Source organism: Lepisosteus oculatus, chromosome 7, assembly GCF_040954835.1.
Source record: "Lepisosteus oculatus isolate fLepOcu1 chromosome 7, fLepOcu1.hap2, whole genome shotgun sequence".
In the NCBI taxonomy this organism is placed as follows: domain Eukaryota; kingdom Metazoa; phylum Chordata; class Actinopteri; order Semionotiformes; family Lepisosteidae; genus Lepisosteus; species Lepisosteus oculatus.
Window position 1 is genome coordinate 20,032,579 of NC_090702.1, and position 15,021 is coordinate 20,047,599.

A 15,021-nucleotide genomic window follows, 5' to 3' on the forward strand; every position below is an offset into this window, starting at 1 on the left:
GTAAGATATCATAGAGAAAACAGGTCATAATGTATTTCTGCATTTTATTTTCAAAAACAAAACAAAAATCAGACAAAAAAATGAATACAGACTCATTTTCCTTGAATGATATAGAGAACCATGCAAAAAAAAAACTCTTTCAAGTCAAACAATTTGAATTTGTTATCAAGAGATTAATAAATATATTTTTTTTTGGGGGGGGGGGGGTAATTTCATTCCTACATTTGATCATATTTGAACAAAACCAAACTAACTTTGTGTTCAACCCAGTGATCAGTGATTTCAAGTTGCTGAGGGACACATTTACTCTAGGTACATTTCAGAATGTATATGGGATAATAATTGCAACCCATTGAGCTCGTCAGACACTTTGTTTAATTTTTTTAAATCATTTTGCTGCAGCCTCTTTGAATTGTGAATTTCAATTGTGAATTATAAGATAACACCTTTTCTCCAGATGAACTCCTTGGATGCACGTGTGTTTTGGGCCATTCTTCATGTCTATGACAATGTACTGTCAATCTTCTACATACTATACACACAGTCTCTGTAAACTACAGAATTTGTTTTGCTATATGAGAAATTAAGAAACACTGCTGTGCAAGCCTCTGAAAAAATAGTTTTTTTTTAACACATTGCTTTCTATAAAACATGAGGACATGATAAAAATGCAAACAGAATTTAGAATACATAGTCAAAAGTATACAGAGTACATCAAGGAATATAAAATATATATTTAATGCCCTAGTAAGATCTCTTTTCGAATATTTGTGCACAGTTTGGGTCACCACACTTTGAAAATAGATCTTAGTTCTCTGGAATCTACAAGGCTTAAAGGAATATCATACTCTTGTAGCCTCTCACAGGTTCCAGGAATTGAACATTTTTAGTCTTAAAGGCAGGATTACAAGGGGACCTGATTCAAATATTCAAAATCCTTCACAAAGCATTACTGAAGTGTACCAAATGGAATTCAGAACTAACCATCAAGACCAAATAAAAGGCCCATGAGGAAACTACTGGGAAAAAGCATTTGGAACTGAGACCAGGAGGCACTGTTTTACACAAAGAGTTGTAAAAGTCTGTAACAGACTACAGATGTAACAACCTGGGCTTCTTTTAAGAATTGACTGAATGAGATGCTCTGATCATTTGCCTACTTACAACCAAATCGACGAGCCAAATAACCACCTCTTGTTTGTAACATTTCTTCAACTGTTTTGTAACAGTTCTACATGGGTTAAACTTTTTTTCAGCAAAAAAAAAAGTCATAATGAAAGGGGCTTAAAATCATCAGATTGTATGATATGGCCAATAATAATTTTCATGGAATGAGTTTTACTGGGCAAGTAGGGGGAGACACGACGAAACATTTTTGACTTGAGAGAAAAAGATGAGTAAATTGGTCGATTGAATTTTGATGACGGAGTAGCTAGCTACCTGATACCTCTGCTGAAGTGCTTGCTGCAGAGCACAACTCTATCCTGTTTCACACTTCTAACAACGTTACAGGAAGAGAATAGCTTTTCTTGGCATTGCAGTGGATCATTCGCCGCCATTTGTCAGAAATCCTTAGAGAATAATTGTCAGTAAAAAAAAAAGATCAGATTTGTTCAACAGTAAAAAGCAGCAACAAACCCATGTTTGGTAAAATGATGACCCCATTTCTGTAAACAATTGAACAACTTTTATTTGTTCCTCATTCATATATAATTGCTTTATAACTGCAAAGGAACAAATCTAAATGCTACAAGTACAACACTGTCGCCAAGGAATTTTAGACGCATTTCCTTGGTTTACAAGTTCACACGAAAGTAGTTTATTCCAGATTTAAACTGCAGGTCCTTTATTGAAACGGTCAACTCGCTGCACAAGCGAAATGAAACCCAACGCGATAAAATGAAGAGAAAAGTCATAAATTAACGATTAAAGTAGTCAGTAGTCTTCCCAGGCGATCGGCTCTTCGTATCTAGTCGTGTGTGTTCGGGGAGAAGCAATGCGGGGGGGCGGGCTGAGCGCTGCTCCCTGCCCGTGCGACCGAACTTGCCAGTGAAGAGCGTTTCTCTCCACCGGGCTGTTCACCTGAGGCGCTGCTACTGCTGCGTGAAAAACCAGGTAGGAAATGTCTAAAAACCTGAGCATATTGTTATGATAAACTCCCTGAGACGTGGTGCTAAATATGCTGTCTATCGGTTATAAAATAGTAAGCGCTGTATGGCAGGAAAACTACAGGAAAAGTTTTAGAGTAAAGTTTGGAAAGTCGGGTACTAACGAGCGACCTGCGATATGTGGTGGGAAAACGCAACAGGTACAAGTTAACCGGCCTATCTAACTAGTTAAGCACTAATAAGAAAGGTGTTCAGTACTTTTCTCGCAGAAACAGTACACGTTATCAGACGACTTTATTGCACGATTGCATTGTTTTGTTTGGTCTGAAATAAGTTGCACAACTACACGCTTTGACTCTATATTCTTATTGATCTTTCCCATATCTTTTTTTTTTTTAGCCGCCTTCGAGTATCTGCTGCTGATTTGCACTCGGGGGAATGTGGGGGCATTAAGTGCAAAGCGCTATCAAGAAGGAGGAAAAGTTTTCTCCCGACGCAGCACCGCTGATTAAGCCAACAACAACAAAAACAATACGGCACCATAAAATAAACACCGATTAAGCCCCTAAAATAAGTAACATGGCGACGGGTGGATTTAGATCAAGTACAACGACAGACTTTCTCGAAGAATGGAAAGCCAAGCGAGAGAAAATGAGGGCTAAAATGCTTGGGGATATTGCTGCTTCTACCGGTGGGAACACGGCGGCACCTTCTGCGGTCGGGACGAGCAACAGCGAGTCGAGAAGTCCAACTTCTCCGGGCGGCGAGTTGAACAACAATGGGAATCCGGATCGCGTAGTTGTTTCTTCTTCTTCTTTCAACTGCGTCTCCTCTTCTCTCCCGATGGCTCGATCCTCGTCTTCCTCAGCCCTGAGGAGGATGGAGGATGACCCGCACCAGGCGGCCGCGGGCAGGGGAGGCGATCCTGCCGGAGGTAACCTGAAGAAGTCTCCGCCGCCGGAGAAGGTCCCCAGCACCCCGCAGCCCGAGTTCGCCGGGATGATCGTGTGCAACGACAGCGACAAAGATCGGTCCCCGTCCCCGGCATCGATCTCAAGCAAAGGCAAAGAGAAAAGCAAGAGCTCGGGCCCCAGCGCCAGAAAGGGAAAGGGGCAGATAGAGAAAAGGAAGCTCCGAGAGAAGCGCAGATCTACAGGTGTTGTCAGCATACCTTCCAACGAGGTGAGGAAAAGTGAGAAGTTTCATTTTTCCCCTGTTCTGTCACACCTCAAGCCACTAGCAAGTAAAGGGGTGGCTGTTGGTCTTGATAGTACAGTCGGTTAGAGCGGTATTTTTTATATGACAACCTGCATACGGAAGTTATGTGCTTTCACGAGTAGTCGGAGCGAAATACGTGTACTACGGCTTAAGGTTATCGCCGGGAAGGCCGCCACTATAATCCTTAGCAATCACTAAACATTAAAGAATGCAAGAGATGTGAAAACAAATGCGCCAAAAATACCAGGTCTATTGTGTTAGTGAAGTTTTTAATACCGGTGATCCATTATTTCTGCAGGAAATAGATATAATAACTTTATACACGTGACATACCTGAAAACACTGGAATTTTTTACGTGGTTGGCATTTCTGCTTTCACTCACGTATCTCAATTGATGTCTTTGTAAGTCGAATGTGTAAAAAATCGCCTGTATTTAGTTTTTTTTTTACGTCCATGGGTATGTAATGAACCTACGACCGGAAGACAGCTGAATTCCTTAGGCTGGATTTGTTACTTCAAGTTTTAATAATAACCAGCCGAAATGTCTCACGTTTGTTATTGTATGTGCCAGTTAAAGTTTACTATAAATGTACTGGTATTGCGCCAATAAACAGTGAGAAATAAGCAACTGTGACTAACACAGTATTAGCAGCATGTTAAGAAACTTAATCAATACCATATTTTGATATATACAAATGCTTTTGTCCATGCTTTAAATGTTGGAATTATGATTAAATTGGATCACGATGATAAATACTTCTTATGTATGGTTTTGGCTGTGTAGTCAGTTTCAAACCTAATATTTCAGTTAGATTTGTCAAGTTGTCCCATTTATAGACAGTAGGACCAAAACTTTGGTCAGTTGCCCAAGAGCTATTAGGTTCTGGGTAGTTTCTTTTGGAAGTTCACCAGTGGGCTCAGTTGGCTAAGATATCCTGTCATTAGACAAGGTACCAAACTCAAGTGTTTAAAAACTGGGTTTTGGCCAGGCCATAATGTTATGTTGCAAAAAAAAAATACTATGCCAAATATGTGGAATTATGTCCCACGGTTTTAATAACCTTGCTACCGTGGAAGACATATTTCAAAATATTTTGGTTAGCATGTTTTATGCTGTTTCTTAAGGCAGCATAAAATGTAGTGCTTATGAAAGTTTTCTCTATGATGATTGTAGAGCTGTTTTCAGAGTGCTACAGGTCATTAACATTACAATTAATGAGACCTCATTCATGTATGTGAATGTTTCATTCTTATGGGAACCAGTGCTCCAATGCATACATTTAATGTTTTAAGAGCAAATAAAAAAAAAACATTTGTTAGGTTCTGCATGTACAGATAATTGTGTTTCAGTTAAGTATTCAGTCTGCAAACTTTCAGTTAGTCTTTAAACATTCCAGGACACTAGGCTATCATGTTACATTTGAGTCCTCCTTTTCTGACAGAGCTGTCTATATCTGTTCCTCTGGAGAACTTTGACCTGAAGAAAGTGTTCATGCTCCGTATGAAACCATTTATTCCTCTCTGTGCCATTCTTACATCATCGTTCGGTAGAAAGAAACCTAACCTGAAAGCTAATAATAAAACATTGCGTTTTGTCATAGCTTTAGAATGCAGGAGAACACAATGTTTGGACCAAATCATCTTGTATTTGTGTTAAAAAAGTTTGTGAATTGGCACCTTTTCATTCGCTGTGTTACATGCAGTGTTACTGAATGAATCAGGATGTTGGGTTCACACTATTTGTGTAGTTCATGTAGTTTTCTTACTGAAGCAACATTTTGTTCTGTACTGAAGTGGATCTCCCTAATAACTGTTGCCTGGGGTCTAGCTGTAGGTTGCAGGCCATTAAAAGCCATTTATCACAACTACTGAGCAGCTCAAAGAACTAATGCAAAAACCCATTTGTGCCAGTGGCTGCCGGTTGATGATGGGATCCAAGCTTGTTAATCTGCCCCAGACCTGAGCCCAGGCATCACTGGGCTGTTTCTGCTCAACCAGTCTTTAAGTTAAGTATAAGTGGTACCTTCGTACCTGCTGCTTTAAATACAGGTTTTCTGTAATGTTCCTTAGCTTCTGTTTGACTGGCCTGGGAAATGAGGTGCTGTTGTTAAGGACTTCTGCTTTTTTTAGATAAGGGATTTTGTTAGACTGCTCCTGGAGATAATGCCAGCTTTTAGAGTTTTATGTAAGTCAGAGGTGAATCATAACACTCATAAAGTAGTGAATTGGTGGTGCTGATTATTTAAATTGTTTAGAGTTCTTGCAATACAGAACTGGAAAAGAAGCAAAATGGCCTCAGATTCTGTAGTCTGACTATGGAAATAGACTGGTATTGAGGTTTTCTGTAGTAGTTCTGGAAGTAAATTTAAAGGAGACATTAAGTAGTCCAGTATTCAAATTTCTGCATACTGTAATTTTAGAGGTAGAATCAAAGATTTTAGTTGGCAATCAATTCCAAAATGGACATTTCTTCCCCCTGTAGAATGTTATTTCACTTCATCACAGTTAATTTTAATTGAACTGTTTCTGTTTTTAACCTATATATGATGTCAGTTGAATTGTTTTAGAATATTATTTAGGTTTTTTTTTGACTACTTTGTGATAGATTTCTTGGTCTGATAATTCACTGTAGGCAGATTGCCCATCATTTTTATTTCCTATTGAGGGGCCAGTTTACAAGTTTTTCTTCAGAGAACAAAGAAAGGCCGCTGCTTTCAAAAGAGACTCGTACTTCCAGGAGGAAGAGGGCACTTTCAGAAGCAGGTCCATTGGCTGAAGCTTTGCCATCACCTCATTATTGTTCTCCCTTAGTTACAGAAGGGGTCACTGCATTGATAGAGAACCTGCTATTTTATTTGCACATATGTGTTCTTAAGTCATGTTTCAGCCCACATTTATTTAGATAACCATGATATCAATTAGGAGTTTGAGATTGATTTGACTAAATATCTACAAAAGGCTTTCTACATACAAAAAATAAAGTGACAGGTGGCTTTTGCACTTTGGTTAACATAATTTACGCATCCTAGCCATGGTTTTCCTGGGTGTTTCCTGTACTGCTCTGATGCCACCCTCTGATTGCTTTTCTAATTGTCTTTTGCTATTTCCTCAAACAGTGGCGAGTGTTTTTTTTGTTCTTCTTTTGCAAGTCTGTGTTGATTTTTCCCTGGGATGCGACTCATTCACCTCCAAAAGTCTCTCATAAATCACCCTACCCGATAGTTTCCTTGGGTTTCCTCTAAAACCTCTCCTGGTGCTTTCCCTTTAACAAATGTGCTTATTGCTGTCACTTCTTACTGCCACTGTTTTATTAAATAACTGTAGCATTAATTGGTAGATTCAGCGACCTCTGCAAGAGATTCTGTTAATGTACTTTCATGGTCAATTGGGTGTCTGACGACATGTGACAGCTTTAATTTTATATGGATTAACTTGTGCATTAATTTGCAAATTTAACAGCACTTAAACTTCCTTCACATGCCCGCACCATTGCCTGCAAAACGTGCTGCCGTCGAAATGTTTTATTTGAGCCGAACAACATAATAAAGGTTAGAAATCAGAGGAGGAAATTCGGTCCACCTAGCTTGTTTGGTTTGCTATGGACTGTGGACCTTGTCCAGCTGTTTCTTGAAACAGAGTACTGGCTTCAACAGCACGGCTGGATATCTTGTTTCTGGCACCCAAAACACTTGATATAAAAACAAGTCTCCTAGTTGCTCCTTGTAGTTTCCACTTGTGTTCTCTAGTTCGTGTTTCACTGTTGATTCTGAAGAAGTCCATTGGGTTGCATTTGTCAAGAACTTTGAGGGTTTTGAATACTTGAATCAAGTTGCTTTTATTTCCAATAAAATATTTTATTTAAGACCAAAATGGTTCAGCTCTTTTACCCTGGTATATACAGAACATTACTTTCTAAGCCCGGAAAAACTTTCAGCTTTAGACTGATTCTAGAGGTGCAGTATATATGTTTTGTTGTTGTGGGTTTTCCAAGTATTGTGTACAGTTTTGTTGGTGAAGTCTTAACCAGTGCCTTGAATATTTGTGGCATAATCTTCCATTAAAATGCGACACTTCAACTGCATCCTAAACTTAGCGTTTTATATTGATCTGCAGACTGTCTAGGGAAGAGAAATGTCAACACACCCCAAAACAAGTAAGGCAGTGAAATGCCAGAACTGAAAAGTAAAATAAAGAAATGGTGAATTTTCATAGCTCTTTTCCTTGGAAGCGCTGATAAATGCTTCCCTAGAAGTTACTTAATACATAGTGCAGCCTATATGATCTTTATAGGAATTCTTAGAACTCCTCTGCTTTTTAATAGTAATGTGGGATTTATGTGTATACATCTAAAACGATGAGGTTGCTGAATTGTTTTCGCACTTTTTTTCTCCAGAATTTGTCAGAGAAATCTTACGTCTTCCTGTATTTGAAAGTCAAGGACAAAAATGTGTTGGGTAGAATAGCTGGGTTGTAAATCCCTTCTGCAGAGCAGGTTACCTCGGATCTGGAAAAACAGCAGAGGTTTAGTCATTGTTAGGTAAGTTGTTCTTTTTTTAGGAGTTGTTCCTTTCAGGGGCTCTCTGTTTCCCCTCTTTTCCATTAAAATGTACCAGTTCTAAGCCCTTACTGTTTAAAAAAATGTGGTATTTGTCCATAATCTCTGTGATCAAATGACAGAGTGGGTTTAATGGAAATAAAGGAATGAAAAGCATTTAAATGAAATGGCAGGAAGAATTTTTGGGATGCTCTGGAGGAAACTAGTGATGAATGGGAGCAGACATTTGCTTTTAGGAAATGACAAGGTTAATGGGGAGGCCTTTCACATTAGGAGAGAAAATTCCACTTTGCGTGTCTTAGAAAAAGCAGATGTTCTCCTCTTCAAGTATGATCCTTTTTAGGAGTGTATATAAACCAGGATAAATACTATTTTTCTCCTTCTAAAAATATATAAGCACATAAGTGTGATACTTTACATGAAATTACAGACAACAGGATATATACTTATATATATATACAGTATACCTAATATCTTGTAGAACTATATATAAACATTTGGCTGCATAGACCATCAGTATTTGTTTACCAGGAATTTGATGAATGAAAAGTTAAATTGTATAGCTCAGAGAGTGTACTTCATATCTGTCTTCTCCTCTGCAATTAATTGATTATATGCTGTTTCTGTTAAGTCGGTTTTGATATAGTATAACATTTTTTCTTAATCTTTATTTTTTGTACCTTTGCTAATAGGTGTCATTGAAAAGTTTTCTGTTTTTTTTGGTTTTCCAACACAAAATGGAGAAACTCTGATGTGCGGGATAATCGGCAGAATAGAATACTTTATATATGAAAAAAAATAAAAACCTTGGCATTTTATGTATTCATTATGCTTATACCCACGCCTTAGGGCAAGAGAATATGAATGAGCATGTTTTTCTTTTGCTTGCACTTCACATTTACATGTGATATATTGAAATTCGGCGTAGGAGTGGTTGCACTCTCCCAGGATTTTGTTGTTGTTGTTGGAGTTGCTCATCGCTCTAATTGTTATGCATACTTTTCATTTGTTAACAAGTGGTTTCTCTTTGAAATTCCATTCATCCATTTTCTTACCGCTTTGTCCAATACAGGGCCAATACAGGGTTGTGGGGGAGCTGGAGCCTTTCTTGGCAAGCAACAAGCGCAAGTTAGGATACACTCTGGACGGGACAGAAGTCCATCACACAGCAGACACACAGACATAGACCCACACACTGACACAAGGGCCAATTTCCACAGAAACTCTACTTCATAACTTATTAGTATTTCTTTGGACTGTGGGTGAAAACAAGGGCACCTGAGAAAACCCACAGGAACATACAAACTCCACACAGACAGCATACCAGGTCTGGAACTGTACCCAGGGCCCCAGTGCTGTGAGGCAGCAGTGTTAACCACTGTGCCACACTCTTCTTGAAATTCTTCCCAGCCAAATATCTGATCTTCATCCTAATGTTAATCTGGGCCAGTCAAATGGGAAGTTCCTAATACAGGTATTAGCAGCTTTTGTTGCCAGTGTGATAACATCACACTGTTGTGATTGGAAAATACAGTCCTGATCAGTAGAATACCCTATAGCGAAGGTAGTGTAATATACATAGCTGATAGCGAGTTTCACACTGCTGCCTCACAAGCACCTCGAAGTCTCCAAGACAATACAGATGGAGCGAATGTCAGACTGACACTTGAAAAATGCTCATTACTAACTGGGAGCACTTTTAAATTATGATATGTGTAGAAAAGTAAGGTCTGACTATTCCTTCAGTGTGAACACAGATTTGTCCAATATGATTATCGCACCGATTTGCTGCGCTTTCTCACTCCCAGAATGCAGTGCGTCTTTTTTTATTTTGCAATGTTTGAGAATGCTGAAGAGTTCAGTGTATTTCCTTACGGTGGCATGTGTAGTCAGTATCTCTTTAAATTGTCCATGACTGCAATAAAAAATAATAATTTGGGGTTTTTGGTTGGGGGTGGGGTTCCCTAAACATTTTCATCCTGGGTAGCTACCTGTCATTTCACCCGATGGATACCTTGGCAGAGGTACGTTCCACGTTCAGTGACATTCTTTGACATCATTTGCCTTTAAGTAAGTGCAGCTACTTGATGATGGGTAAAAAGAATACTTGAAACTGGTAAGATTGTACAGGTGGTATTTCATTAATGCTTTCGTATTCATCGCCCTGTAGTACACCACTAAGTAATTTGAAAATGAAATATGGGGACTGCTGTATTTAAAAGCTCCCTGTTTCTTAATGTGGAAGGGATCAGGTTTATTTGCCTTTGAACATGTGGTGAAAGATCTGTGACTCAGGGCAGTTGTACAAGGTAACGATTTGAACTGGTTTAGTGAGGCAGTGTTTTAACTTACATTTTTCTTTGCCGTCTGTCAGGTTACTGCATATAATCAAGTGCACGTCACTGTTTTCTAGTTTTAAAAATGTTTTGTTCTTGAGCTTGAACCAACTGATTAAAAATCTAAAACCATGCGCATGTAAGGAATGCTGTTCGTCACTTACCAGGTAAAGCCTTTTTGTTTCCCGCAAAAGGCTGATTTTTCATTACCAAATCTCGGAGGCGCCCCTTGTTGTGAAGTCTCGATCTCTGCTTGTGTCATGGGGAATCTTCATAGCAGAAGCTATGTCTGTTGCTTTTTTTGGAAATCACGAGAACATTTTTCACATTGGAGTGTGTCGATAATGAGCAACAGGAAGTTTGTTTTCAGTGGAAGTTAAAACAGGACTTTATTATGGGCAGGTGGCAGAGTATTTCCCTAGTCAGTATATTAAAAGCTCAATTTTAGGAATGCAGTGGTATTTAACAAATATTACACCTGGTCTCACAGTGAGAAAAATGCCATGGGGGGGTATGATTCAGTTGCTGCTGTGTACTAGAAGTTTCTTTGCAGTTAAGTACTATTTCTTCTGGTTTCCAGGATATTTTTGCTTTATTCAATCATTTCCCACCTTTGGTATTTTGAACTGGTAATAAATTACTGCAATTGCATACTACTGAAACGTTAGTCACCAGTGCATTTAGCTTAGACCTCTGATCTCATTGTATATTTGGTATCAGGCGGACCACTTGCTCGCAGAGTATTAGTCTGTGTAATTGCATGTTTTTCTTCACTTTCAGTTGTATTAATTTAATTTTGAGACTTTGCAGTTAAAGTTAATATTTAGAATTTCCGTATTTAAACAAGCCCTATAAAAGCCTGTCATAAACAAGCTTTATGTATTCTGAAGTGCCTTCTGTAGACGCCCATAAGCACAGCACTCTTTTGAATGATAAAAGCATAAGGAAAAGCATCACAATTCTATAGCTGGAGATTATGCCAGAAGCTCAGTTGTGCTTTTAATGTGACCAGCAGTATTGTTGAGCATTTCATCTCACGGTACAGTGTCGTGCAGCTATAATGGACATCTGCAGCTTATACGTAGTTTCATTTCTCTTGCCTGATAGCTTTAGGAAGCCAGGCAACTAGTCGTTCATCAGTAGTAAAGGGAAATGTTTTGATCTCTGCTCCTCTTTAATTAGACTTAAACAACACCTGCAAAATACTCCAGCATGAATAGCCTATGTCTGTCTTTGAAACAGTAATTCTGGACAAGCAAGATTTAGGCATTCTATCCCTGTCCTTTCTTCTGTCTGGAAAAGTACTACTAAAATTGTATATTGTTAATTATGATGATAAATATCAATAATTGAGTTTGTTCTCCCCTTGTTCACATGGCTTGTCACCAGGTGCTCCAGTTTCCTCCTACATCCAAAGACATTCTGGTAGGATAACTGTTTGTTTTGGAAAATAGGCCCTGGTGCGAGCGTGTTTGTGTTTGTGTCTGTCCTGTGATGGACTGGTGACTTGTTAAAGGGTATATCCTGCCTTATGCCTATTGCTTACAGGGATAGGCTCCAGCTCCCCTGTGGCCCTGTAGTGGATGAAGCTGTTAGGAAATAATACTTGAAATAATAATACTTGTTATTCTACTTTATTATAGTCTGTGGGCACTGTCCTGTAATGTGTACTTTCATTACTTTGTTACATATATTTTTGTGTTCCAGAAATTGTAGCTTAGGCCAGCAAAAAGGAAGCTTCCCAGCATGATCCTATTTTTTTGTTGCACGCCTCCTCTTGCTGTGTTAAGTAATGTGCGCCGCCCCACACACACACACGCCAGTTCTGCCTCGCGTCTCTCCCACACGACAGCGGTGCTGTGGGTACAAGGGAGAAACGCCATCGAAAAGTTCGAAAAGCCATCCCTGGATAGCCTGCTCAAAGAATTCGGTGCCTCAGAGCCGCCGGTGGCAGCATAGAAACAGAGGATTAGGGCCATGGTGCTGATTTGCTACGTCTGACCTTTTTTTTCAAATCTAGCTCAGTGTTACACATTGGTTTCATTATCAGTGTGTAAATGTAACTTGTTTGCTCAACATTCTTGTTCAGCAGCATTAGGTTGGACTAATGTGGGCAGATTTGTGAGTCAGCGGTAATCAGGCCGGTTTGCATGATTAGGCATTGGGCCTGTCTGTTTATATTCATTACAGAAGAATAATGGAGGCAAATAGATGAAACAGGCTGAAGGACAGGGTCTGCACAGAAAGAGTTCACTCCCCCGGAGTAGTGCGAGATTTCTTTCTTGACACGGTGTGACACGCACAAAACAGCATAACTGCCACATAAGACCCAATTTCTTTTAACGTTTCAGAACTTCGAACTGGGCTATTAAAATGTACGTAATTGTGGTAAAGTATGTAGCAACCTATGTGGGAAAACAAAAGAAAAAAAAGCTGTGTGATGCTTTCTGTGTTTGTGACCTAGTGTAAGTGGGTGAATGCAAGGTATCGTAGCAACACAACAAATCAATACAAAGTAAAGGTCATGCGTCAGTGTTTATAAGGTAAACATTGTAGTTTTCATTCTTTCAAACATTCATTTGCCTAAGCTTGACTACCAGTAAGGTAGGAAGCATTTAATTTATTAGTACTGTGCTACAATGGTTTAATATCATTAAAGCGAAATAAAAAATGGGAACTTTTTAAAACATTATAATATATTCAAATTGAAATTAATGTTGTCACTGCCTTGCCTTTTATACTTGATATAAAATGCTGAATATACATGTTAGGTGACTGAGTGTCAGGCAAGACAAATGGCCAGAAATATTTCTTTTGCCAATGACAATTCTTTCCAGACCCCAGAAATCCAAAAAGAGTTAATTGAAATAATTTTGCAATGTACTAGAAGACCAGATAAAAGAGGCTGAAAGGGAATGTGTCGTTCACCTAATTAGCCCAAAACCTTCTTTGCCCTTTGGCGAAAGATTACCTCCTGTTTCTGGAAGTCCATTTAAAACCAAGAACAGGGGACACTTTATTACCCAAAGAGTTGTTGGAGTGTGGTGCAATCCTCCTCTCACTTAATACTATCCTATGTTGTAAAGTTGCTTTAGTGGGGTAGTTTGTAACGATAAGGCTGCTGGGGGGGGGGAATAGATTTCGGAAAGGCATTCTTGAAAAGATGTTCTCGTGTGGGCTTCAGCAAACGCAGGGAGGGGGCGGATGAAGAATCTCGGCAGCTCTGGTCTGTTTTGCTTTATGTGGGAGTGAGGGATTGAGAGGTTTCAGCTGTGTTTATCTAGGCTGCCTTTTCTGCCACATTTCTGCGAGCCTTTGATGAAACGCAACAATCGGCTCTTGCCCCAGCGCACCGTGCATAAAACCCCTGCCTTGGGTCTGCACTCGAGTTAAAAGAAAGGATCGTCGCTGTCTGGACGAGTAGGAGTGGAAGGTTGACCTGTTGCTTTGCGGTTGTGGCACCTCTGTGTTGAACAGAAGGGATTCCAGGCTCGTTTCCCCCTTTCGCTATCTAAAGACAATGGGCAGGATTGCTCTCTCTTACAGAAACAACGCCTGTTTGACTCTTAAGCTTTTGACAGGCGGGCCAGCAGCAGCCAGCACTCTCTCCCCTTAGGGTGCCGTGAGGCACGAGGCAAAGCAGTGTTAATCCAAACAGAAGCAGGGAGCAGAACTCACAAAGATTAGTTGGGGGTTTTATGCTTTTCCTGCTGTCTATACGGACATGCCAGTGGGGGTACTCCCAGCATTTGCCTATTCTTAACAAAGCAACTTTTAATGGTGATCTTTATCTCTGCTAACTTTAATGACACTTTTTTTTTTAAATTTAAGACCTTTACCCAATATACTAGGGTATATTTCACCCGTCCCATTTTCTAACTGCTTAATTCAATTAAGGGTCACCTGAGAGCCAGAGACTAACTCAGCAAGCAACCGGCACAGGGCAGGACGTACCCACGCATACGCCCTAACTCACGCACTCAATCACACCAGGCCCAGTTTTTCCAGGCGCCAGGTAACCTACGTTTGAAATGTGGGAGGAACCGGAGCACCCAGTAAAGACGCACGCAAACGCGGGGAAACCATGCAAACGCCGCCCAGATAGCACCCCAGGTCCGGAGCTGAACCCAGCCTCAGCACTGTGAGACAGCTGTGCTAACCATCTCACCACTGTGCTGCCCCAGGTGTATTTGAATACAGTGTACCACATGATAGGAAACAATCACCTATCATAAGTGCATTCGGTAGCTTAATTTCTGCTGGCGCAAAAGAATGTCTCAGATTTCAGTCATATCACGTTGTTGTGACATTTGTAAACCTGGCACAAGGTTAAGAAGCGTTGCAACTTTTGTTCTGCAGTTCAAGAACGTTTCTCTTTCCCCGCAGCTCCTCTTCAGCCTAATTCAGACACACACCTTTCGGTTCGACGTCAGGCCTCCAAACGCGTTCCAGGCCGATGTTTCTTTTAATGTGGAGAGCCGGTAAAAGTCAGCTTCTGTCAGCTCAGGAGGAAAGGGCAGGACGCAGACGTTCTTTGAAGTTGCACCCCTGACAGTGGGGAAGCGCGACACGTTCCGTATTCTCTTTCTTTTGTTCTAATGACTGCACAAAGGAGTCCGTCTTTTCAGTCCTGACCCGTGATGACTCTCTTTGAAATGAGTATGAACCACAGCTTTGGCATCCTCCCTCGACAGAATGGGGCACATGATCTTAGCTGCAGGTTACTGTGGTTTGAAGTTGTCAGCTTGTGGTAAATGTGACAGTTTCTGCTGTGTGGACTACCATGTGGATTCTTGTTTGCAA

The 15,021-nt window shown here is 40.1% G+C and overlaps 1 protein-coding gene across 1 annotated transcript in view; it reads left to right on the top strand.

The window, feature by feature from the left end:
* Positions 1-1,894: 1,894 nt before the first annotated feature.
* pawr (PRKC, apoptosis, WT1, regulator) overlaps positions 1,895-15,021 on the top strand; it is a 98,553-nt gene continuing 85,426 nt past the window's right edge. The window contains exons 1-2 of the mRNA XM_015352861.2: positions 1,895-2,115; positions 2,508-3,290. Coding sequence (XP_015208347.2) covers positions 2,688-3,290 — 603 coding nt within the window. The 5' untranslated portion in view covers positions 1,895-2,115; positions 2,508-2,687. The remainder of the gene's footprint in view (positions 2,116-2,507; positions 3,291-15,021) is intronic.